A 27543-nucleotide genomic window follows, 5' to 3' on the forward strand; every position below is an offset into this window, starting at 1 on the left:
ATATATATATATATGGATTGTATTGTTTGTTTGATATTTTTTACTCATGGGCTGGATTATATTGATACAACTAATGTTATTATGGATAATAAAATATATAGATATTCCATGCTAAAAGCGTTTCACTTTTGTGTTTAGTTTCATTGTGTCATCAAATTATATATATAGCTCTTGAAGATTCGGCATTCGAATCTTACTTGTCACGTAAGAGTAGCTTTATAAAAGCTATCATGTTCGTGCTTGGTGTCCTGCTGTTTTGTGTCATCGATATCCAATTTCTACCTTGAGTTCTTATCATCTTTATCAAGGCTTTTATAGATAGATGTCTATCCAATTCCATAGTTATCCCCACCAAAATAAAGAAAAAAAAATAAAAACTTAAATTCCTTAGTGTTACAAATCGCATTTGTTTATACTATGTACCTCTGCTTTTGTTGATTTGTTTACTTTTTTAGAAAGCATTTTTTACAACTATTGAAATTGGTTTTGCAACTTTTGAATTTCAAAGCAGTGATGATTAGTTTTTATCTATTTAAAATAGTATAGATTTGTTAAGGATTAATATAATCACTGTAATCTTGTTGGCTAAGGTTGGCAACTAATATTTTTTAATGTGCTTGAAGTACAAAATACCTTTTCAATGAGATGTGCTTTGCTTTGCTTACACACACATATATATATATATATATAAATACTCTTTAATTGGCATGGATTAGTTCTTCTTTTTCTAGATCTTCTTTAGAGTGTAAAAACTAAGGATTAGCTTATTAAAATAGACTGTTGCCAATCAAAAAATATAAAAATAAAAGAAGAAGAAAACCAATATTATGTGTGGCATATATTCATATGCTTTGATGGTGTTTGAAGATTTGGGATTTGGGATTTGCATATTAAAATTTGTCAGAAATTTGTTTTTAATATTTTTTGTGAAAACGGTTGTTTCCATTTTCTGAGGAAAGCTACAACTCTTGGCATTGATCAAAGAATTAAGTTTAAAATTAATTTGATTAAAGAGAGACATAGTTATGAGCAGCTCATTCCCACGTTTTCCTGTCACCAACAAGAACATCTCTTTGGAAATTAAGGTGCTTTATTGTCAAATATCAGTAAGTAAAACCTATCTTTGTTTGTAGAGTTGTTAAATGGTATATTAGCAAGTTTGGATTCAATGAATCAATGGGTGATAAATGTTAGTCAGAGATTAAATGTTTATTCCATTGTTATGTAGATTAATTGTTTCCTCTGTAGGGAAAGGCAAATCTACTCATCCAAAGGGGGTTCGGTTAGTTTCTAATGAGAGTAACTCATTCATTACTGTGTTACTCTTTTGGCATGCATGCTTATGATGTATTGTTTCTAATGAGAGTAGCTCATTCATTACTGGCTTACTGTTTTTCATTGCTTACATAGGGTTAAATGATAGGCTCTATGGTTCTCTATGATTTTTTTTTTAGTTTTTTCTGTGGTTATTCAAATCTATTAAATGATTTATGCCAAATTATATTGTATGTTGTTGACTAATTGACTTGAATGAAATATGAGATTTTGAGTATGGGGTGAAAAACTGATTTTGGTATAGACTCAACTGCCTAATTTGGCTATGTTGATATAAGTACTTTAATGAGGTTTATGTGCTTTATTAGTTTGAGGTATTAAGATGTGTTCTAGAATTTTGTTTCATTGTCTTCATTATTGTTTCAATGTTCTGGATTTTGTTATGTTTATTTAGATTTAAAGTATATAAGTGTACTATTGTAATTAAGTTCTTTTTTGTAATTTATTTTTCACATTCATTAATTTTGGTATATATATATCTATATATAAATATATTTTTGTTGGATATTTCTTTCTGGTATTATTATGGTTAATTATATTTATGGTATTCATTTTTTTGGCAATGATGTTAATGAGTATGCTTATTATGTTGGTGATTATAGGATTTATTGTGCTCTTATATTTTTAAAGGCATACAAAGTGTCATAAATGTCCATAATAAGTCATTCTTTTTTCTTTTTGAAATTCTTATGATGATTAAATTGGGGATATTCTATTATTAAATTGTGAATTTTGTTATACTATAATTCACAACATCATTGGTTTGCCAATCGTCTCAAACTTTGTCATCATTCCAACAAGGTCAGTTTTTGTTTAATAATCTCTAAGAGGGATTATTCAATTTATTGTTGGTTCACTCATTCATTTGTTAATATATTATGGTAAGATATACTATTTAATTATAATTTGAAGTCTTTAATTCATTGGTGCAAGGAATATCATAGGACTGACTTTTAAGGTGGATGTCTAGATTTATTAGGAAGAATATTGAGAAAAGAAACATGGTTGAGTTTGCAGTGATTTGGAGAAGAGAATTATGTTGTATTATTTATTTTGAAGTTTATGGATTTATAATATTATAATGAAATTTTATTGAGAATTATTTAGTTTCATGGGGATTTGATGTATTATTTACATTTCAATTGTATGAATAAATGTTGTATGTATATAAATTTTTATTATAATAAATATAATTTTTTTAACAAGTTATGATAATAATAATTAATTATGTGAGTGATTTTTTATTTTAATTTTTATCAAACTTCAATTGTTAAAAATATAATTAAAAGTTTTAAAAAATATATTGAAAAATGTTATTTATATATGTATAAATTTAATGCTACGACGACACTTATTAACTGTCGGCGTTTACAGCAATGACGACACCTATTAACTGTCGGTGTTGTCAGCAACGGCGACACCTATTAACTGTCGGCGTTGCCAGCAACGGCGACATTTATTAACTGTCGGCGTAGCTACCCTACGCCGGCATAGGCAAATACGACAGTTAGTCGACTGTCGTCATTGCTCAATAGCGACAGTTAAAAACTGTCGGGAAAACCCATTTTTGTAGTAGTGTGCGGTCAAGTTATTGAAAAGAGAATAACATCAACCACATATACTAGCTAGCAAATAACAATATAATAATCGAGTTAGTTCCTACATGATTAATGAAAAGATAATGGACAATGGCTGATTGTACAAGCTTGTCTTCTAGAAGAGCTTTTCAAAAAATAGATGTGAATGATTGTGGTCTTTTTTATTAAAGTAATTTAGAAGTTACTTTTCTATTTAATTAATAAAAACTCGCTATAATTTGCATGTATATTACATAAGTCACTAAAAATTTATAATTCTTATGTAACATATTAAGTAGTAACATTTGCTAATAAGATATATGGTAACTTATTATTTTCTAAAGGGATAATAGTGGCAAAAGTACCCAAAGTTTGGGTTTTGTACGCGGCATAGACCCAATGTTTATTTTTAGTGGCAAAAGTACACATAGTACCAAAAAGTGTTATTCCGTTTGGCTTTCTCCGTTTGTGGCATCTGGGTGTACACATGTACGCACCAGATAATTCAGAACCTTTATTTAAATCTATTTCAAAAATAATGAAAGAAAAATTATTTCCGAAAACAAATGAAAATAAATAAATGGGAGCTTTCCTTTTAAACCTTCTCCTTCACATCAGATGAAGAAGAACAAAAAGCCCTACAAAACCATTCGAACGTGGCTTAGGAAGCCATTGTCGTCGATTTAATAATCCATCAGTCGAGGGTCTGTGGCATTTTAAATGGCAGCAAAAGGTTCATTTTCATCTTCTTCGAGTGTGCACAATCGAGGAAGGAATATGGATGAGTTTGATTGTGTGAGTTGCGATTGTGGATTGCAATCAGTCGTGAAGACTTCATGGACCAAGTGGAATCCTGGGAGAAGGTTCAGAACTTGCTCCAGAGTGAAAGTAAGTTTCAATTTTTTGTTTTTTATTGCGTGTTGCAATAGATTGGTGCTTTTTGCTTTATGTTTTTTTTAATTGTTACATATATTGCTACAATTGTAGCAATATGAAGCAAAATAGCATACTGAAATGTAAAACTAGATTGCAACATTAAGACCAAAACCAAATTTAGATTACAAGTCATATGTCTAAACCTATTTTTCGGAGGTTGTTGTTATAGTTATCTTTTTTTTTTTTTTACCAATCTTACAGTCTGATGGGGGTTGTGATTTATTTTGGTGGGTCGATTCAGAGTCTTCATCATCTCGAAGAGGTATGGTTCCAGGATGGGTGAGAAGGTTCGAGGCAGAGGATGGAGTACATGTTAAAAATGATGTTGCTTGTAATGTTTGTGCTCATTGTAATAATGGGATAACAATTATTATTAGTTGGGGAAAATTAATTTGTATTGTAATTGTTTTAGTTATATTATGGATCCTAAAGCAGTGTTGGTGTTTGGTTTGTAAAATGTAAACATTTGAGGCATCCTTATTGGCCTCTATATTGTAATTATGTTAGTTTTGAATGAATGCAATTTGGTGAATCTTGTTAGTCTTTATATTTGGTGCACTAGATAAAAACTCAAGTGTTATTTATTTTACAAATTGGTTTTCTTATTTCTTAATGGAATTGACAGAGAAAAGAAGTGCATCAATACTATTTCTTAATGATGTTCAACAACCTCCTGTAATGTTAAACACAGATTTTTTGCAAGAAAGATAATGCAATATATATTAGCTTCTTCTTGAACATAACATGATGTTTTTGGTTATAAACCAGAAAGTATAGAGGAGTGGCCTAATAACATATGTCATCTGTTACATCTGTTATAGTTCAGTAAAAATGTTATTGCCTAAACCAGATTACATAAAACTAAACAGATACAAAAAATTAGGCTATTGCATAAAATAGATGTTGATTACAAAAAAAATTGGCCACCTGGTTTTACTGTTGCTGAGATTGTTGTGGTTGGGTTTGTGAGGTTGAACCACCTTGTGCATCCTCCCTTGCCTGTTGCTTAGCTCTTCTAATGTTTCTTTTCACAGTTGATGGGGTTGGATTTTTCTTCGGTGGCCTTCCCATTCTTTTTCCTTTAACATTTTGCATGAGTATGAAAGGTAATAACATTAGTAGCCCCTCTATTTTGCTGCAATAGATTGCTACGACTATAGCAATTAGAAGCAGTAAGATACCATATATCAGATTGCATACTTGATTACTAAACCAAATTACAAGCAATAATTTCATACCAACTTAACATACAAACCAGATTTCACCATATTTTAACATATTTAAACATTTATACCTGATCCTTTGCTGGATTCTTACAAGAACGCTTTGAGTGCCCTACTGACCCATAATTGCTACAATGGTTAGGCTGGCCTACCCAACTTGCTTTAGTTGCAGTGGTTGGTGGAGGCTTATTTGTTTCCCTCCTGCGAGCTTTTTTTGGCCTCCCAAGCAACACAGTTTCTGATGGTGGGTATATGGGATTTTGGCCTACATCTGGCCATTTATCAGGTGAGGGCATTGGTTTTATGATGCCAATGTATTGAGCCAAAAGGGTGTCCTTCTTATAAGCAACATCAACAAAGTCCATGATATTGAGATTACCACTCCATATGGAAGATAAGGCATGCCCACATGGTATCCCAGAGAGTTGGAAAAGTCTGCAAGTGTAGACCTTCTCAACCAGATTCACAGAAAAACACTCGAAGTCTTTATACTGCACCTGGAACCTATGAGCATCAGCCCTGGTGCATTGACAATGCCTGGCAACTGATTTATTCTTCTATATCACTTTCATGATCCTTTTCCCCACAGGCTGCACCCATTTGCTTACACTCTCTCGTTTCACATAGTACCTATTCATCAACCAATACCTAATTTTCTCAAGCAAAGTGATAATGGGCTTCTCTCTTGCATCCAATATTGCAGCGTTGAAGCTTTCACAGAGGTTGTTCAATAGCATGTCGCATTTAACATCGGTCTTGAAATGACTTTTGGACAATTCAGAGGGACTTTTCTTCATTAGCCAATCAAAGGCCTTCTCGTTAACACCCTCAGTTCAGCCATCTTTCTCTTGAATTCTTCAGATGTTGGTGCTCGTGCACATGCCCATAATTTTTGTTTTAGCAATAGACTGGGGAACTCCTTCTTGAAGTTAGAATGTAAATGCCTCACACAGAATCTAATCTCCGCACCTTCAAAGAGAGTGGACAAGGCATTTGATAAGTCTTTCTGCCTATCACTGATCATTGTAAAATTTCTATGATCTACCTCACTCAAATCCTCCTTCAGTAGAGTCAGAAACCATGTCCATGTTTCAGTGTTTTCCTTTTCACATATTGCATAAGCAATTGGGAATATAGAGTTCTCAGCATCAATACCAACAGTTGCAAGTAGTATCCCTTTGCAATACCCCTTTAAAAAACATCCATCCAAGCCAATCAAAGGCCTACAAGACTTAAAGCCATCTTTACATGCTTTTAAGCATATGTACACCCTCTCAAACACCCTCTTATCAGCCACCATATTGCTTTTAATAATGGTAGTACTGACTGGCATCAGTTTCATTAGTTGTTAGCAATAATCATCAAGCACCACATATTGCTCAGCCACAGAACCCTCAAGCATTAGCCGAGCCTTATTCTTTGCAGCATAAAATATGTGTCTACTAGTGTGAGAAAACTTACTGTTCGAAGTGAGTTCCTTGAAGTTTGCATAGTGCATGTTTGGGTTCATTCTGAATTGGGGTAAGAAGTGTTTCGTCAACCAAGGTGCATCGACCATCTTGCTATTTAACCTAATCCCACAGTTGTGTTCATCCACCAATGTGTTAATCTGAAATGTCAAATTATCCCTCTTTAGGATTCGAGCATACAAAAACCACCCACAGCCAGTGGCCTTACAAAGAACCTTTAACTTTGTATGATTATTGAAGAGGTAATTGAATTCTCTGTCTTTGCTTATGAAGTGTTCCTTTAGAGCTTCTCTAAACTGTTCAACACTTGCAAATTCCAACCCAACAATAAACTTGAAATCAACCCATTCATCAATAGGTACAAATTGCATTCTACTTCTCCTAGGAATAGGCTCATCATCATCACTGTTTAGGCTATTTAGATCTTCCTCATCTTCGAATCCATCTGAAATTTCCCCATCCACTTGAGTGTATACTTCATTCACAGTGCTCCACCATTGACTTGGTGGTGTTATGTTGTTCTCTTTCTGTCTAACTTCCTCTTCATCTAGGGCATATTCTGGTTCCACAAAGTCACCTTCATTGGGTTGAGGTATATTAGGCCTCGATGACTAGCCCAAATCACCAACTTCTTGGGCTTCTGATTGGGCCCCATGCTGACCTTGGCCCAAATCTTCTACTTGTGTAACCACTGGTTCTTCCATATCATCACCATCATCCTCACCATAATCCTCATTAGCAACATTCTCATAAACAATCTCCCTAGTTTCATGCTCATTAGGGATATAAGGATCACTAACATACACATCCACACAACTATAACCCCATAACCGTATATCATCAAACATCTCCAGTACATCTTTATCACTGACAATACTTTTACCATCCTTTATTGCTTGATTTTTTGATACAAACCAGAAATCAAATGGAAGTTGGCATCCAAGCTCTTTCACCAATCTTTCCATGTCCAATAGACTAACAAGGTCATACTCACAACCATCAAAAAAGGACACACGTCCACCCTCATATTTTCTATTCCCGTCAATATTTGACCATGTGCCCCCATGATGCACCACTAAAGTTAACATTCCCGAATTTATTCCTATCCAATTAATACAAAAACCAATGTCAAAATTTATCTATGTTAGTCAAACATTAATGCATTCACCTAACTATGACTATTACACATAAAACAAAACCAATTAAAAACCCCAAAACAAATAAATAGAACCACACAAATTCAGAACACCCAAAACAGAACATGTGGGACATAACAACATCTACTTTTGTTCAGTTTTGGGACAGCACACCAAAGCATCCGATGCTACAACACAAGAAAATAACAAAAAATATATGTGTCTACTAGTGTGGAGCAGCACACCAAAGCACCCCATCAAATGGAACTTCGAACTCACCGAAATAGAACATAAAAACTTACCATAACTGGGACCAGGCTCTGAAGCAAGCCTCCACGGCATCGTCAGGCGAAGTCACCGTCGAAATGGGTCAGGTGGTGGTCGGAACAGCTCGGGTTTCAAACTCAGGCAAAGTCACTGTCGGAATGGTGAAGCTGGTGGTCGGTCGGTTTCATACACAACTTTGGGTATTTTGGGTTCATATCGTGTTATAAAAGGAAAGCTCCTATTTTCATTTGTTTTAGGAAATAATTTTTCTTTCATTATTTTTTAAATAGATTTAAATAAAGCTTCTGAATTATCGGGCGCGTACACATATACACCCAGATGCCACAAACGGAGAAAACCAAACGGAACCAAACAGAATAACACTTTTTGGTACTATGGGTACTTTTGCCACTAAAAATAAACATTGGGTTTATGCCGCGTACAAAACCCAAACTTTGGGTACTTTTGCCACTATTATCTCTTTTCTAAAATAAACTAGTACCGGTCAAAGGATTTATTAAATAATAAGATAGAATAATACAACTTAAAAATAAAAATAAAGTCATACTTTAAAAGATAATTAATACGTGTATTAAGATATTCAAAATGTATTTTGAATACTAAATTACCATAATATATATGACTCCTTTTCCCCATTAGTATCTTAAGCAACTAATAAAAAGTTGGTTCTATAAAACCCAAAAAAAAAAAAGGAAGAAAAAAAAAACCCGGACAGTGAGCTTGTTTAATTTCTTTTTTCCACACTAAACAGGCAAAATCACTATTTTTTTATGGAATTGGGCCTATTTTTTGTAAGAGTGTTCCATCATTGATTATTTTTGCTTAAAAGGAATATTTTTAATAAATAGAGGATATTATTTCTGAAATAGGTTTGTAAAGAGCATACAGTATTTTTATAAATAAATAAGAAAAAAAAGGTAAGGTAGAATTATAATTAAATTTTGATTTACAAGAGCAAATGTAATATTCCGAAGGCCCAAAATAGGTTTTTCTCTTAGGTCCAATGAATATATGCAAGGGCCTTAATTATGACAAGAGTATGTGTGGGGCAACTTTGCAATACAAACATTATTTCCATTTCTAGAGAACAGTTTAGAGAATTTTCTCTTTAATAAAAAATCGTATATATGTCGTTAAATGGTTTGTGATAAATAATGTCCATACATCTATGGGTCTTTCTTTTTTTTGGCAATAACTATAGGTCTTTCAATGTTACATATTAATGCTAAATTAGTATATATTGTTCCCCTAAACTTAGTATGAAATATAATCTGATACAAAAGGAAACGATTTCAAAGAATATTGATGAGATAATGCTACACAAAAGGATTGTTGAGATGGTGTTACTTTTTGAGTTATATTTTTGGTCTGATTATCTATCGATCATGCTTAGTAGCTTACCTATTATTTATTCAATTAACCTTATTATTAAACCATGAAACTTTATTAAACAGCCCCCCCATTCAAAAAGTTATAGGACTAATAATTGAATTAGTGAACTTCATGAATAGTCTTGTGTTAATTTTTGTCAAGGATTTGATGCTTTAATACTCACTAAATTTTATTTTTCTTAAAGAATGAAATGGGTACAATTAACACAATACAACATTATTTATTGAGCATCACTATTGGTGCAATCCAATATGACATCTTACATATTTTAATTCAATAATTATTATGAAATATTACTAATAAACCATAGAATAACAACTCTCTTATTTATTAGATATTATTTTGCTTAGATGACCGTCTGATGATAAATTCTTGCTAATTAACAGCACGGCAAGTCTTTCTTATTTGGCCAGCTGAACCAAGAAGAGGTTCAATATCTCCCATTTTAACCATGGCCAAAGCAAAATCATTACTGAAAGTGTTTGTGTTTTTGGTGTACTCAGTCACAATATTGTCAGTTTGACCACCGCTGAAAAGTATTTGGTCCGATGCTAGAAGACCCTTCTCCTTTAACAAATTCTTGAAGTAGTTATTGTCAAAATTATTGGGTGTCACCAAATCAAGATCTGCCAAATTGTTATCGCCTCTGCTGCTAGGACAACCACTCTGGCGAAGTCTAGCAAAGTTACCATCAATATTACTATCGTTGTAGATTCTACTACGAAAAGTCGTACAACGAGCTCGCCCAATTGTATGTGAACCTGCAAAATTTTGTATATAAAATATAATCATAATTATTTGGTGTTTAGGATCATTAATTATATATATAATGTTAATTAATTATCTAACCTGATAATGCAACCATGTCTCTTTTGTTGAGGCCTTTTTTTGCAAAGTTAGAAATAAGGCCGCTAACACTTAAATTGGTAAGTGGAAGATCTCTTTGGGCTTCGGCTAAGTTTGCCGTTGTAGAATCTCTTCTTCCAAGCTTCACATTCCAAGAGGGTCCACCAACCTTAACAAATGTTTGAAAATTCAACGGATCATTTCAAAAACTAAATTATCTTTTCAATTTCATAAATAATTATCAAATCAATCACTACGAATTGTCAATATATACAACCAAATGTGTCATTGTTTGGCATTAATTAAGCAACCCCATTAAAAAGTATACGAATTTATCTCAAACACAAGGATGGGAAAATATTGATATATTTATAAAAATATAAATTATTCATTTTTACTATTCTCATGTTTCTATTCATCAAATCCCTATAAAATATATAATATATTAAAATAATTAATATTTAATAATAATTTGTTAAAAATTAAAATATAAGATTAAAAATATATGTAAATAATTTTAATTAATTTGAATCCAAACCACTTGAAGTCCAATTGGTACAAAAAGAAGCTATTTAAAATAAATAAATCATTAGTGAGCCTAAAAGAAATCTCACTATCTTAGGAAGCAATATTAGAATCATACATCCAAATAATGAAAATACGTTTAAAAGCACAAGTAGATTAAAATAATGTGGGATGAAACTCGTAGAATTATCCTTATAATGTTTTGAGTATTTTTTCAATAGAAATAGAGAGAAATGAAGCAGTAATAGTTTATACTTGGATAAATGTGATCTTTTAGAGCAACTCCAAATATGGTAGCAATACCATTGATTGCCAAAAGTACATAATATATAATATAAAATAAGGTTTATACTTTTTTGGATTCTTTGTTTTGTTTCATTACCAGTTTGGACCCTGTGTTTTGATAAATTATTTTTTTGATCTTATGTTTTGTAAAAATGTTAAAATAGAACCCTAAACCAGATTTTGGTTAATGTTTTCTCAACTAAAATCACAAATAATTTACCAAACTAACAATTCAAAACAAAAATAAAATCATTCTGCTTAAAATCTGTGTTGTTATATTCAATTTTTTCTTCATCAAAATTGATTTTAGGGTTCTATTTTAACTATTTTATAAAATATAGGGTCCAAAAAGTAATTTATTAAAACACATGGTTCAAACAGATAATAGGACAAAACACAAAGTCCAAAAATGTATAATCCCTATAAAATATTAATTTTTTTATTTTTTAAAGATAGACAACGTTGTCACTGTCTCTCTTATCTCTTTAATATACAAAATTATAAACAACAATATTGGAATCCACTAGTTGTCTCTTGCATTGGAGTTGCTCTAAGAATGTTTTTTATTTGTATTTCCAAAATATTTCTTATTATTAGTTGGCTAATTAGTAGAGTTGATATATATATATATAACCAATATAACCTTTAATTAAATTAAGAAATACATATGTTTCTAAACTTTTTGTAACATGGATAATATTTCTCAATCATCTCTAAAAAAATAAAGGTGAATTTACTAAAATTTCTTGATTGAACCCTAACATGACATCTAGTTAAAAAATTAGAAATTACCGTACGTTTTGTCTTTATTTTTTACCATTTTTATTGGCTTAATTATCATATCATATGTACCTTTTTTTTTTTAAAACCATACCCAAAAACAAAATAATAATAATAATAATAATAAAACTACTGAAAAAATCACTCTCCAAAACTAAAGGAAAGAAAAGTCGTATATATATACACAATAAATTGACTTACAGCAACTGATGCATCTCGAGCAGCCACAGCAAGAATATCTGCACATGAAACAACTCCAGCACATTTTTTCTCCAGTAGTGACTTGGCTTCATCTATCACTTCAAATCCTCTTATCGAATTTCGATTTTGGAGTGCATCTTCTTCGGTTCTGATTGTAGATGAATTCTTAAGTAAAATCGATGCATCACATCCCTGATCATAACATATACATATATATATATATATAATGCGTTAATATATATATATATATATAACATATATGCATGAATATTAATTTGAAATTCTATATAAATATAAATATATAAAAGTATATATATATATATATACCTGAACAAAGCAGTCATGGAAATGAAGCCGAATGAGAGAAGCCGCCATGCGACGCTCCCGCGAAACCGCTTTTTTGATGGTTTGTTGTATGGTCAGAAGAGCTTGCGGACAAGTTTTGTCGTAAAACGACGACGGTTGGAGATTATTAGCGGTGCATGTAGTAGTAATTGTACTACTGAAAAGCAGTAACAAAAATGCACCAGTAAACCAAGTACAGCTTTTGGAACTGGTTACCATAAAACCCAATGATGAACCCATTTTCACCTCTCCAGTGATTAATTAATTATTAACCAAAACCAGAGTGAGAGTTAATTGTAGCAGTGGAGATGAAGAATATGCCTTTTGAGTCATGTATTTATAGAGATCAACTATATATTAGTCGCTGTTAGTTTTGTGAACTGCAATTATTATATGTATAATTTTAATTGGTTAGGTTTTTGACTAATCGATTTGTTGGTATGGCCCACATGTGACCGACACACACTGAATTTTTCGATCACTGAATTGGGTAGAAACGAGTACGAGCAGCACAATTTTTCTTTTTACCAATACTTATGAGCAGCACAATTTTTCTTTTTACCAATACTTATGAGCAGCACAATTTTTCTTTTTACCAATACTTATATATGATTAATGATACCTGCATCTAAAAATTCTTAAATATTATATACAGTAATGCGTCAGATTAATTTAGTTAATCATATTTATTAAAACTGAGATATATTGTTTTGAAAAACACTATCACAATACTGTGTATAATATTTGAGTGCAAATTTTAAGTACACGTATCATTATTCATATCATTGGCACGGGACTAAATTACTAATAAAGCAGATTAAATTTTTAAAATATTAAAGTTGGAATAACAAGTACTAAAAAGCAAAAATGACAATAAGTGTAAGGAATAAATACATCCCGTTCACTTCACTATATATATTATTAGATTTTACTAAGTTATTCCTAATAATTTTTTTTTTTCAATCTTTTTTTCTCCTCACATTTTTTTCAAAATATTATGTTTGTATGTAATTATAATTTTTCTTTTTTTTTTATATACTTTTACACATTTTTAATATATATTTTTTTGTCTAAAGATCTGAAATATTATATATATATATGTATTAGAATATGAAAGAGAAAAATAAAATAAAGAAGGGTGTGAATAATTTTTTTAATAATAAATAGGTTTCTCTTTATCAAAGTTTGGAGATGGTCATCGCTACCAAGGAATAGGAAGTTTTTTTTTTTAAAAGTACAAGTACAAGGAATAGAAAGTATATTGAGCGGGCTTATAATAAGTTTAACGCGAAAAACCACAATTCACTATAATGTCCACGGCCCATGATAAGATTTTATTTGAAATTATTTGGTTACTTATTAATTAGTTCATAATTCTACACCTTGATTTTGATTTCATATATATATATATTTGTTATATATTATTAAATTGTGATTTAGACAGAACAGAAATAGTCAACATTATTGTTTCATGTTAATATTTTTTAGTTATAAATATATAAAGAAATTCTATAATAGGGATGCCGGCTTAACCATTACCGATAATGACACATTTATGGTTCCGATATGTAATTAAAATTATAATCTAATTTTTTTTATATGACGGTGTATATTGTAATTATAGTATAAGCTCTAATAGTTTTTAAAAAATTATAAATATTTTACAATGTCGAAAACAAGAGTTCAAAATGGTTACTTGTACGCGTATTAAGAAAACATGTGTGTAATTGACTATTTGAGCCATATTTTGAGCATTGTAAATTATTTAAAAATTTTAAAAAATTGGTAAGTTATCTAATATAATTATAATGTATAATGTCATATAAAAAAAATTTGGTTATAATTTATTTACATACCGAAAACAGAAACGTGCATAACGATAGAAGCTAAATTGACAATGTTACTATAGAATTTCCCTAAAATAATATTTCCTTTATTTAAAAATTGCATTTTATTTCCCAAAACCATTTCATTCAATTTAGTAGAATATACATATATATATATATACATGATATATTCAAAAAGATTAAAAAGAACCATGCATGGAAATATTCATGCATGACCCCAAATTAACGACACAGGGATCGAAACGAGAGAGCTTTTGTTCTTGTTGTATTTATTATTTTGTTTTTCACCATTTAAAATTTTTTAAGGGAAAAAAATCTTTTTTTTTCCTTTTTTAAATTAAAAATAAAATTTAAATGTAGTACAGTTTCATAAAATTTAGAATAATTATACATATATTTGAAGAAGTAATCTCTTACAATAATTTTAAAATATTCTCCTCTAATCTTTACTTACAATTTTTTTTAAAAATAAGAAAATAAAGATCCAACCAATTGACTATTGTATGAATTTGTTGACAAATGTTTTCGTCAAATAGATTAATAAGCTTAACGGGATAAAAAAATAAGTGTTATGTCATTTTATACTATTGATTAAATAAAAATATATGTACAAAAGGTGGTGTTACATATAAGTAGAGATTCAAAATCTTGTGACTAATTGTTACAAAATTTGTAACTCTCATAATATTGACTCTTAAATGGTAATAGGAGTTTACATCTAATTTGATTTTCAATTTTATTAGCTATTGAATAAATAGTTGTTGGAGATATTTTTATCAGTTATGAAGTGCATAAATTATACAAATTAAGTATGAGAGTTATTGAGATGTTTTGGCTCTTTTAAAAGAGTAAAATACGAGTTGTAAGTCAGTGGCCTAGTGACATGTCGCTTGGTGAATAGCAGCTCAAAAACTTTGAGTTGTTTTGAACCATTTTGCTCGGTTATAACAACTAAGTAACCCTCGAATCTTCCAGTTATGTCCATGAATGCCCAATTGATGATGGGTTGGTGGTACTCATTCAAATTAAAATAAGAGTGAGAACTCTATAAATAGAGGTCATTTGAGCATTTGTGTAACGTTCTAAATTACCTAATAAGATTTAGAGTCTTGATTAGGGGTCAGGATGGCAAATTATGGAGAATTATTTGAATATATGTGATTTAATTATAAAATATGTGTTTATGTGATATATGTGTATTATTATATGGTTGTGTGAGTTATATTATAATATGACTAGATATGCACGTGGGCCCGTTTCTTATTAGAATGACAATATTTGTAATTTGGCCAGTTACAGGTATATTTGGAATATATGTGCATATATGTTGTTACACCCAGATTTTGAGCATGAGATTGTGATCTCTAAATCTAGGCTCGTTAGGTGTAAGCTCGAAATAGATGCGGTCGCCGTGGGTTAAACCGTTTCTGTAAAACAGCGATCTCGAAGGCACAAGGGATATGTAGCCTCAAAAATGCTCCGAGCTCGTAAATGGCATGGTGTGACACTTGGCTATATTCCTAAACCATCTCCTTGCTTTCCAGACTGGTTAGAGCTCGGAGTGGGTGAGCTCGAATGTGGTGACATCGCCAATGTCTATTCGCTCCGAGCATGAGTAAAGTTAGGCGACAAGTTCGTGAGCCTCGACGAGCTCAATGTCAACTGCTAGTCTCGAAGATTTGATGAATCCCGTATCCGGATTAATCAACTACATCTGAATATATTTATTGTTGTACAATCTCAACGTTGAAGGGATATCATTTAATCTGTTATCCGATCCCACATTTTGTGGGACGTTTCCATGTATATAGGAAATAATGCATTAAATAGCATTATATTAATTTATTCACAGAATATCTTCCTGAGATATGTGGGAATGAATTATGCAAACCTTCTCTAGAAATAGAGAAGGAAGCTCCATTCGTATGGATCGATTTCTGATTTCTGGAGAGAAAACTCTAGGCAACTATTCTCTGAAAAGTGATCAGAAAACTCCCAAGTTCTAATAACATAGACTCGTGGACTAGGCAGATTTAACTGCTGAACCACGTAAAAAAACCTCTTGTGTTCATCTTTGTTCATTTCCTCTGATATTTTCTTGTTTAATTGCTCTCCTATTCAAGTTGACGAAAAACGGCATCAACAGTTTTGTGCTTTCATTGAGAGCCATTAAACAGTACGTGCATGAGTCTGTCCAGTCAGAAAACCTCTCAGATTAGCAATGGCAGCAAATGATCCCAATATTCCTGAGGAGGAAATTTTAGATGAAGCTGAGTACCCCCGGCGCCCTGGAAAGCAACCTATGGTGAATTCTGATCCTGATGAGAGAAGAGGTTCATTCGACTCTCGGGGACGACCTGCCCCCAGGGACGACGAGGACATGTACTACAATCCTGAACGATACATTCCAATAGTAGAACTCAAAAATCGTCAACTGCGAAAGCAGTTGGCAGAAGCTAAGAAACGCAATGAAGAGCTAGCCAAACTAGCTGCTGAAGCGCAGGCAGCTCAGGCGCCACCTCCGCAAGATGCCCAGGCTCTGCCTCTGCGGGACGTTCACGTTCCACTGCATAGGCCTCAAGGACGGCCGCGCAAAAATGCGGCCACCTGAAGAGCGGAGCAACCTTCGCCACCAGCAAAGCAACCTGCTCCGCCGAGACCCCGAAGAAGTAACCGAGTTGAAGGTCCTGGCAATCTAACTGCGGAGGCACCCGTCGGGGTAGGGAATGACCGAGCTCCTTCGGAGGCTCGGACACGAAATCCTGGTACCGCCCAGAACGTGGCGGAACCTGATCGAGCAAACTCAGGGCCTTCTAGGCCCCGTAACGGATGGCAGCCACCATCGCCAATAAGAAACCCACCATTGCCAATAAGGTACCCCTCCCCAATTCGGAGGGATGAACAATCGACCCATGGTGATAAGGAAAGGCGAGTTGGGTGAAGGCGTGGGAATGAGGAAACTGCTAGGGAGCATAGGAGTCCTTATCCCACGAGAAGCCAAATGTCTCGATCTCAAACTGTTGAGACAATGCGACAAGCAAAAAAATCATCCCGTAATAATAGTGCAGCGAGTCATGTCAGAAAAGGCTTGGGTGACACCGGGCTTGTGAGTATATACGACCAGGAACCTAGGAACACTGGAAATCGAAGAGATCACCCAGATTTACAGGAGCATCTGAACCATAATCGATGGTGTGATAATCCATCGAATCCAGATCTGAGAGATCATCTCAATGGGCGTAAGCATCTTGCGCCGAGGCACGGAACTAGAGTTGTAATCAACGATAACCAGTCCCCGCTAATTCATGTCAGACCACCCATAGATCCAGTCAAAGAAAGGATTGAACAGTTAGAAAGAGCACTCGTGCTCTTACAAAACGAACGAAGTCGGGAAATGGACGAAGAGTTCGATGAAGAACTTGTGCCCTTTGCCTCTGCGCATCTCTAGCACCCCGTTTCCTCAAGGATTCAGAATTCCTCATGTCCCGCCATTTGATGGAAATTCATATCCATACAGTCATTTAAGTACATTCAACAAAATCATGCGAGCCAGTAATGTAGGCTACGAGCTCAGGTGCATGCTGTTCCCAGCCTCTCTCACGGGACCAACAAAGAACTGGTTTGAAAAATATAAGAGACATTCGATTGCTTCTTGGGATGAATTATCAAGAGATTTCAAGAAGTAATTCAAGGCCATGGTCGGCATTAGGTCCGAGGCATCTGCCTTGACCAATGTCCGACAACAGCCAAATGAAACACTGAAAAGTTATCTCACAAGGTTTAATTTGGAAGTCGCTCGAGCTCGTGACGTCGACGATAGTGGCCATTTAATGGCTGTCCGAGCTGGAGTAATGCCTGGAAGTCCTCTCTGGGAAGATATACAAAGGAAGCTTGTAAGGTCCTTAACCGAGTTCAATTGACGAGCCTAGAGGTTTGTTAATGTAGAAGAGGCAAGGTCAGCATTGAATATGACCTCTCAACCCATAACTACAACAACAAACACAAACTCTACCTCAACCTCGGCGGATCCTACGACCTCAAAACCCCCTGGGGACAACCCTTTCAAGAGAAAGAAAAATGAAGGGAATAATCCCGAGGCGGATGGGGGAAAAAAGAAGAAAGGGGAAAGATACTTCTCCGATACAAGGTGTATACTGAGCTCAATGAGTCTCGGGAGAATGCCTACCTGGCTAATGAAAACTAGGTCCATTTCAAACGACTTGACCCCATGAGAAACCAAAAGGCAAAAAGAGACTCCAATAAGTACTGCAGATTCCACAGAGATATCGGACATACAACAGATGAATGCATGTAATTAAAAGATGAGATCGAAGGACTGATCTCGAAAGGGTATTTCAGACAGTACGTAAGAAATCAAAACCCCAATCAGGCCTCCACCAGCCAAAGGGCAGTAACTGCACCACCTGCCCAAAACAGCAACTCCCGAGCACGGGAAGATAAGCGACCCCCTCCGATTGATGGAGAAGATTTCATAACCATCTCGGGGGGACCCCATATTGCAGGATCGAGCAGAAATGCCTAGAAAAGATTCGTGAATGAGTTGAAAACTGGTGACGGGTCTCCCTACGAACCTGAACCCAGAGCTCCGAAACAACAAACGGTTGAATCTTAACCCACAACTTTTACTGAAGATGACGCATCCCATGTAGAGTTCCCTCATAATGACCCACTGTTCATCACCCTTCAGCTCGCAAACAAGAGGGTACACCGAAACCTGATTGATAACGGGAGCTCGATAAATATCCTTTAGAAAGCCACTTTAGAAAAGATGGGACTCGCGCTTCGCGACCTAAAAGCATGTGCAACTATGTTGTATGTCTTTTCAGGAGAAAGGATTGCATGCATGGGATCCATTGAACTCCCTGTAACCTTGGGAGACTACCTAGTCTCGGTAACCAAGATGATGGAGTTCGTAGTGGTGGATTTCCCATCAGCCTATAACATTCGAGTGGACAGAGAAATGCGAGCTCGCATTTCAGGAGCTAAAGAAACACCTCGCAAGAACCTCCAATCTTGTTGAAACCTATCACATGAGAAATCTTGTACCTATATCTCGCTACGACCGAGCACGCCATCAGCGCCGTGCTCATCCGAGAAGATCAAAAGGTGCAAAAACCAGTATATTATGTTAGCAAAAGGTTACTGGGGGCAGAATCGAGATACCCGTTGATGGAGAAGTTGGCTCTCAGCCTAATCCACTCATCTTGAAAGCTCCGACCTTACTTCTGATAACTCTACAAAATAGAGTTATTTTACCATGTTTTACATGCTAATTGTTGCTTAGTTCATGAGTTTTTAATTAACTTATTAAGTTTTTATGTAATTTTTAATTTATTAGTCTTATTGTAGTTTTCTAGATTTTTATATGTTTTTATAGATATGTTATTATAATATGTTGTAGTTTAATTATTTAAAATTAGTATTGTTAGTTTGAATGCTAAAAATATGATTTTATTGAAATTAAATGTTATGTAAATTAAATTTTAATTAATGTTTTCATGGGAGTTATATGATATATTTTATTAATGAAAATATTTAATTTTAATTTAGTTTATAATTTATTGTGTAGGAAAATTATTGCCCTTGAAAAGCAAGAAAATCAAAGGAAAGATGGTAATTTTGAAAGAAAGTAACAAGAAAAATGGTGTTTCTCCAAAAGCCCAACCACGTGAGGCCCACTCTAGGCCCAACCCGTGGCCCCCCCTCCAACACCCAACCACCACATTGCTGCCATTTCCCTTATTGAGCCCAACAAAAATGCATTTTGTCCCTTTGTCCCCTATGACAAAAATGCCAACTTTTTACCCTTTTTCCTACACATTTTCACAACAACATCATCATTACACCCTATAATTTACCTCTACATACCATATTTATTTTATTTAATTAATCTAATCAATTTAATTAATTTAAATTGATTATTTTAATAAACTCACTTTGGCTATAAATATGGACTTTCAAGACCATTTTTGGGTGCTTAATTTTTTGGTTACCATCTTTTTCTCTCATTTTCTCTCTACCATTCTCTCTTCCATTTGGGTTTTTCAAGAGCATTTTGCAAGTATGTATGTCATTTATTTTGTAATTTCTATTCTAGTTATGTGCTTCTAATCTTTTTCATAAGATTATTAAGATCATGATGAAGCAACTTGTAACTAGGTAATATTTATGTTGTATGTTGATTTCCCTTGTAATGCAACAAAGTCTATGGATTTTTCTTCTTCATATATTTCTTTCATCTTAAATATCTTGTATTTTAGATTGTTAGAACATTTTTACACTTTGTTCTTCATTAGTGCATAAACATAATATTCTTTGTGTAAGATGTGTCATTAAATTGTACACATCCATGCTTAGAACAAAAATATTATGTTTTGCCTTATAAATAATGTTCATTGATTTATTTGTTATTTCATTAGATTGATTTACACTAAATGCTTTGAAATTATAATTTTGAAAAGTGAAGAAAAATCCTATCTTTTTATAAGAAAATTGTGCTTAAAATTATAAATATTTTTGGAAAATGATAGTTTAAATTATTTTAACTATCACTAAAACTTGGGAATCAATATACTAATAAATATTATTAAACTTACATTTTGTGGATTCTAGTATCTTAATAATCTTTTCTTTTAATACTTATTTTCAACTCATTATTGGTTTATTTTCATTATCTTAAAAAGCTTTATTTTTCAATATTTCATTTTATGTTCATACTATTAAAACTCATCAATCTTTGGAACTAGGTTAGAATTTATTACTTTTGATTTAAAATAGTTTCATTTTCGATTTTAGACAACTCCTTTGGGTTCGACATCCTTGCTTACGATCACTATTCTATATGGACGATTCGTGCGCTTGCGATATATAAATTTTTAAACATACCCGTTTAGGGTCCATCAAGTTTTTGGCGCCGTTGCCGGGGAGTTGCAAGAGAAAAGAAACGAAAATTATCTCAAGGTTAGTAAATTCTTCTACTAGTTATTTTAATTTTTGCACTTAAAAAAAAAACTAAAAAATATATATACTATAAAAAAAAAAGATAAGAAGAAAATTTGGGACGGTTCAACCACCCATAAAAAATATATACTTATATTTCTATATTTATTGTTTTTTTTTATTTAGTTGACGGCACTTGTGCCTCCTATCTATCCTTTTAAATTTTTATAGTCGATGGCACTTGTGCCTCCTAATTTTGTTGTAATTTTATTTCTTTTATATCTTTGTTAGTTTACGGCAATTTTTGCCTCCTAGTCATCTATCTTATGTTTAAGTTGATGGCACTTGTGCCTCCTAGTTTTTACCTTAATTTTGTTATGGTTGATGGCATGCTATGCCTCCCTACTCTTGCTTAAATTTTAGTCTTATTTAATTTTTGCCTTATTTTTCTTTGTCTTCTTTAATATTTTAGCGTAATATTGTGAAAAATACTTGAAAAAAAAAAAAAAGAAGCCTAAATCTTGTCCTTTCACCATAAGCAATTCTTGCTTAAAGGAAATTTGACCAAAATTCCCATCCGCCTCTACTAATTAACCTCGGGGAGTTGTTAGTAGTGCGCGAGTAAGTGGAATCAAATAGGCCTGGGGACAAGTAAACCATAAGAATTATTGTTGTGAAATCTCTAAAAATTCTAAGTATGCTCTGTGGTTGCGGTTTTAACTGATCTTCCACATCAGAAAATTGCTTGTTTGAGATTATCATTGTTGCCTTGTTTGTGAAAATTGTATGCATCATTGGGAACGTAACTCTAAAAAACGATTAGTAAAAAGACGTTTATCTTTGTTTGAAATTGAAAGTGTTAGTAAAAATTTGAGCATCATGGAACCTATTGCTAATATTGTTGATGAAAATGCTGTGCCTGAAAAAACTTTGCTTGAATACTTTGCACCTATTTCATCTGATGCTCCTTCATGCATTGTTTTACCTACAACTTCTGCTACTCATTTTGAGCTTAAACCAGCAATCATTCAATTGTTGCCATCTTTTTATGGGTTAGATAGAGAGGATCCTTACATGCATGTCAAAGATTTCTTAGAAATTTGCTCAACATTTAAATTTCAAAATTTTTCTGATGAGTCGGTCAAACTAAGATTGTTTCCTTTTTCATTAAAAGACAAATCAAAAGCTTGGTTAAATTCCCTTCCCACTGGGTCTATAACTACTTGGGATCAACTTTATAATAAATTCTTGTTGAAATTTTTTCCAATGTCTAAAACTGATAGTCTAAGGAGAGAAATCTCCGAGTTTTTTCAAAAAGATAATGAAGAGTTTTATGAATGTTGGGAAAGATTTAAAGATTTATTATTAAAATGTCCTCATCATGGTTTTGAAAAATGGAGACTTGTAAAATATTTTTATGATGGTTTGACTCCCTCTAATCGTCAAATGATTCAATCTATGCATACTGGAAAATTTTTAAAATTTCAAGGACAAGAGGCGTGGGACGCCCTTGAAGATTTATCTGTCAATTCACAACAATGGAATTATTTTGATCCTAGGTCTAGGTCAACTAATTCACCAAAAAGAGGAGGAAGGTATGAAGTAAAAGAAGAATTAGACTTAAGAACATCCTTAGATAAATTAGCGAGAAAAGTAGAAGCTTTAGCCATAAGCCAAACTATAAACTCTCCAATTCAACCTAGAAAAGATGTTTGTTCTATATGTTCTAGTCCTTGCCATAATGCCCAATCATGCTCTTCCTACCAAGAAGCCTTTTCTGAGGAGGCCAATGCACTTCATACTTATGGGAAACCAAATGATAGCCCATTTTCGTCCACCTACAATCCAAATTGGAGAAACCATCCGAACTTTTCATGGAGACAAAACCAACCCCAAATGAATCAAGGCACCAATACAACACACAAAACCAAGCTCATGCCCCACAAAATCAACCATATCCGCAACAAAGAAAACCTTCCTTAGAAGATACTTTACAACAATTTATGCAATCCACCCAACAAATCCTACAAAATCAATCTCAATCTATTACCAAACTCGAGACACAAGTAGGACAACTCGCCACTGCTTTAGCTGATAGAGAAAAAGGAACATTCCCTAGTCAACCTATCCCTAATCCAAAAGGTCAATATGAGATAGGAAAGTCTAGTCATAATGGAGAAGTCAAATCAATTTCAACTCTTAGGTCTGGAAAGAAAATTGTCAAACCCGATTACATACCCGAGGTTGAAAATGAAAAAGAAAAAGAAAAGAGTCAGCCTCCTAGTTCTAATCTCAATGACTCATCAAACAAAGAAACTCCAATCCATCCTTTCATTCCAAAAGCCCCATTCCCACAAAGATTACTTCCAATTAAAAAAGGCAGCCAATATAATGACATCTTAGAAGTTTTTAAACAAGTTAGTATCAATATCCCTTTCTTAGATGCCATTAAACAAATTCCTGCCTACTCTAAATTTTTAAAGGATCTTTGTACTGTTAAAAGAAACACTAATGTTCCTAAAAAGGCGTTTTTAACTGAACAAGCTAGTTCCATTATTCAATATAAGAGTCTTGTTAAATATAAAGATCCTGGGTGTCCCACAATTTCATGCATTATTGGTGATCATTTTATTAACAAAGCTTTACTTGATTTGGGTGCTAGTGTAAATTTATTGCCTTATTCTGTTTATAAGCAACTTGGTCTTGGTGAGCTAAAACCTACCTCTATAACTCTTCAATTAGCCGATCGTTCTGTAAAAATTCCTAGAGGCATTATAGAGGATGTTTTGATAAAAGTTGATAAATTTTATTTTCCTGTTGACTTCATTGTTCTTGATACTCAACCTGTGGAAAATATGCATGCTCAAATTCCTATCATTTTAGGTAGACCATTCTTAGCTACATCTAATGCAATCATAAATTGTCGTAATGGTGTTTTGAAATTATCTTTTGGAAATATGACTGTTGAATTGAATGTTTTTAATGTGGTTAAATCTGTTGAGTGTGAAGAAGTGCATGAAGTTAACATGATAGATAGTATTTGTGAAAATGATGGAAATGATTTATTTGATTTTTGTGAAAAATACTTTGGTATGAACTTGCATGTTGATGACTCTAATGATGATGTGAATTCTTTGGTAGAGCCTATACCCTTAAATGAAACCAAAGTTGAACCTTTTTCACCCTTAGGTCATGTTCAATAAATTTCTGAGTCTCCAAAGTTAGACCTTAAACCTTTGCCAGAAAATTTAAAATATGCTTTTCTAGGAGAGTCTGAAACCTTACCTGTTATCATAGCATCCGCTTTAGATAAAGAACAAGAAGGTAAATTGTTAGATGTCCTTAGAAAACATAAAGAAGCCATAGGTTGGACCATTGGAGACATTAAAGGAATTAGCCCATCCATATGTATGCATAGAATCCATCTAGAAGAGAATGCTAAAACCTCTCAGGAATGTCAAAGAAGATTAAATCCAAATATGAAAGAAGTAGTTAGAGAAGAGGTCATAAAATTGTTAGACGTAGGTATCATTTACCCTATTTCTGATAGTCAATGGGTTAGTCCAGTTCAAGTTGTGCCTAAGAAGTCTGGGATCACAGTTGTTGAAAATGAGAAAAATGAATTAATCCCTACTAGAGTACAAACAGGGTGGAGAGTGTGCATAGATTATAGAAAGTTGAATAATGTTACTAGAAAAGACCATTTTCCATTGCCTTTTATTGATCAAATGCTTGAACGATTAGCTGGCCATGCATATTATTGTTTTCTTGATGGGTATTCGGGGTATAACCAAATCCCCATCGCCCCAGAAGATCAAGAAAAGACTACTTTTACATGCCCTTTTGGAACTTTTGCATATCGTCGCATGCCCTTTGGATTATGTAATGCACCTGCGACTTTTCAAAGATGTATGATTTCGATTTTTTCTGACATGGTTGAAAGATTTCTTGAAGTATTTATGGATGATTTTTCTATGTTTGGTTCCTCTTTTGATGAATGTTTGCACCATCTTTCACTTGTTTTAATTCGTTGCAAAGAGAAAAACCTTGTGCTTAACTGGGAAAAATGTCATTTTATGGTTAAAAAAGGAATTGTTTTAGGTCATGTAATCTCATCTGATGGAATAGAAGTTGATAAAGCTAAAGTTGACCTTATTTCAAAACTTCCCCCACCTAAAACTGTGAAAGAAATTAGATCATTCTTAGGCCATGCCGGTTTTTATAGAAGATTTATAAAAGACTTTAGCAAAATTTCTCGGCCTTTATGCCATTTACTTGGAAAAGAAAATGCTTTTGTCTTTGATAGTAATTGCCATGTTGCCTTTGAAAAATTAAAAAATTTGTTGACTACTGCACCCATTATTCGACCTCCTGATTGGAAAATACCTTTTGAAATAATGTGTGATGCTTCTGATTATGCTATAGGTGCTGTCTTAGGACAAAGACTTGAAAAAATACCTCATGTAATTTACTATGCTAGCAAAACTTTAAATGATGCTCAATTAAATTACTCCACAACCGAAAAAGAATTGCTTGCTGTTGTTTTTGCATTGGAGAAATTTAGATCTTATTTGTTAGGATCTAAAATTATTGTCTATTCTGATCATGCTGCATTAAAATATCTCTTATCGAAAAAAGATGCTAAGTCTCGTTTGATCCGTTGGATCCTGCTTTTACAAGAATTCGACTTAGAAATACGTGATAAAAAAGGATCTGAAAATGTTGTTGCTGATCATTTATCTAGACTAGTTGTTGAAACTATACATGATTCCACTCCTATCACTGAAACTTTTCCTGATGAACAATTAATGCATATTTCTTCATTACCTTGGTATGCTGATATTGTTAATTATTTGGTCACTAAAGAAATACCATCTCATTGGTCTAAGCATGATAAATCTAAATTTTATTCTGAGGTGAAAAACTTTATTTGGGATGATCCTTACTTGTTTAAATACTGCCCTGATCAAATAATTAGAAGATGCATTCCAAACTGTGATCAGTCTAAAATCATATCTTTTTGTCATGATCATGCATGTGGAGGACATTTTAGTGGTAAGAAAACAGCTGCTAAAGTTTTACAATGTGGTTTTTATTGGCCTACTATCTTTCATGATACATATGTTTATTGTAAAGCTTGTGAACGTTGCCAAAAGTTAGGAAGTTTAACTAAAAGAAACATGATGCCTTTAAATCCTATTCTTATTATTGACATATTTGATGTTTGGGGCATTGATTTTATGGGACCATTTCCTAACTCTTTTGGTAATCTTTATATTCTTGTTGGAGTTGATTATGTATCTAAATGGGTTGAAGCTATTGCATGCCACACTAATGACCACAAAGTTGTGCTTCGTTTTTTGAAAGAAAATATATTTTCCCGTTTTGGTTCACCACGTGCTATAATTAGTGATAACGGTACTCACTTTTGTAATAAGCCATTTGAACATTTGATGAAACAATATGGCATTACACATAAAGTCTCAACACCATATCACCCACAAACTAGTGGTCAAGTTGAAGTGTCTAATAGGGAAGTTAAGCACATTTTAGAAAAAACTGTGAATCCAACTAGGAAAGATTGGTCCTTAAGACTCATTGATGCATTATGGGCGTATCGTACCGCGTACAAAACGCCCATTGGCATGTCACCCTACAGACTTGTGTATGGGAAGGCGTGCCATTTACCTGTTGAGTTAGAACATAGAGCCTTCTGGGCAATTAAGCAGTTAAATTTTTCTTTAGACAAAGCAGGTGAGAAACGAAAGCTTCAACTCAATGAACTAGACGAAATTAGGAATGATGCATATGACTATTCAAAAAAGTATAAGGATCGCATGAAATTTTACCATGATAAAAATATTTTGAGAAAAGATTTTTATCCAGGTCAGAAAGTCCTTTTATACAACTCTCGTTTGCATTTATTCCCGGGAAAGTTACGCTCTAGGTGGTCTGGTCCTTACATTGTTCGTATTGTTTTTTCACATGGAGCTATTGAAATTGAAAATCCTAAAAATGGTGATATATTTAAAGTTAATGGACAAAAATTAAAACCATTTTTGGAATTAAAAACTGATGAAGTGGATGAGATACTCCTTGAGGACCCTGTTTACCATGCTCTTTGATTCCTGTGTGATCTTGATAACTTGTGTTTTATTTGTATTGTTGTTTTATGTGCGATTTAATTTTTGTTAGTTGTATCCTGTTCTATCTTGTTCTATCTTCGCAATGCACAATATCGAGGTACGACCATTCTAAACTTTACACTCTTGTCAATTTTAATTTATATTTATATTTTGACACATTGAGGACAATGCTTAAATTAAGTTTGGGGGTATCGAGTTTTATTGTGTTTGTTTTGTGTTTTATTTATGTTTGCTTTGCATTGTTTTTAATGT

At 33.2% G+C, this 27543-nt stretch overlaps 1 protein-coding gene and 1 non-coding gene across 2 annotated transcripts; both read right to left on the minus strand.

The window, feature by feature from the left end:
• Positions 1-9556: 9556 nt before the first annotated feature.
• LOC133824239 (peroxidase P7-like) lies at positions 9557-12655 on the minus strand. The gene is made up of 4 exons (XM_062257105.1): positions 12321-12655; positions 11994-12185; positions 10206-10371; positions 9557-10117 (listed from the first exon to the last, which is right to left on the minus strand). The coding sequence occupies exons 1-4, from the start codon at positions 12576-12578 to the stop codon at positions 9732-9734; spliced, it is 1002 nt and encodes a 333-aa protein (XP_062113089.1). The 5' UTR covers positions 12579-12655; the 3' UTR covers positions 9557-9731.
• Positions 12656-22426: 9771 nt separating this feature from the next.
• On the minus strand, positions 22427-22533 carry LOC133827739 (small nucleolar RNA R71). The gene has a single exon (XR_009890390.1). It is a non-coding gene; the product is annotated as a small nucleolar RNA R71 (small nucleolar RNA).
• Between the last annotated feature and the right edge of the window lie 5010 nt (positions 22534-27543).

This window comes from Humulus lupulus, chromosome 3, assembly GCF_963169125.1.
Source record: "Humulus lupulus chromosome 3, drHumLupu1.1, whole genome shotgun sequence".
Classification (NCBI taxonomy): domain Eukaryota; kingdom Viridiplantae; phylum Streptophyta; class Magnoliopsida; order Rosales; family Cannabaceae; genus Humulus; species Humulus lupulus.

Bases quoted from the DNA above. Each gene is read 5' to 3' on its own strand.
- LOC133824239 (XM_062257105.1), bottom strand. From the start codon at position 12,578: ATGGGTTCATCATTGGGTTTTATGGTAACCAGTTCCAAAAGCTGTACT. The intron at 12,186-12,320 runs GTATATATATAT...TGTTATGATCAG, and splicing joins TCCATGACTGCTTTGTTCAG to GGATGTGATGCATCGATTTT. The intron at 10,372-11,993 runs GTAAGTCAATTT...ACATTTGTTAAG, and splicing joins CTCGAGATGCATCAGTTGCT to GTTGGTGGACCCTCTTGGAA.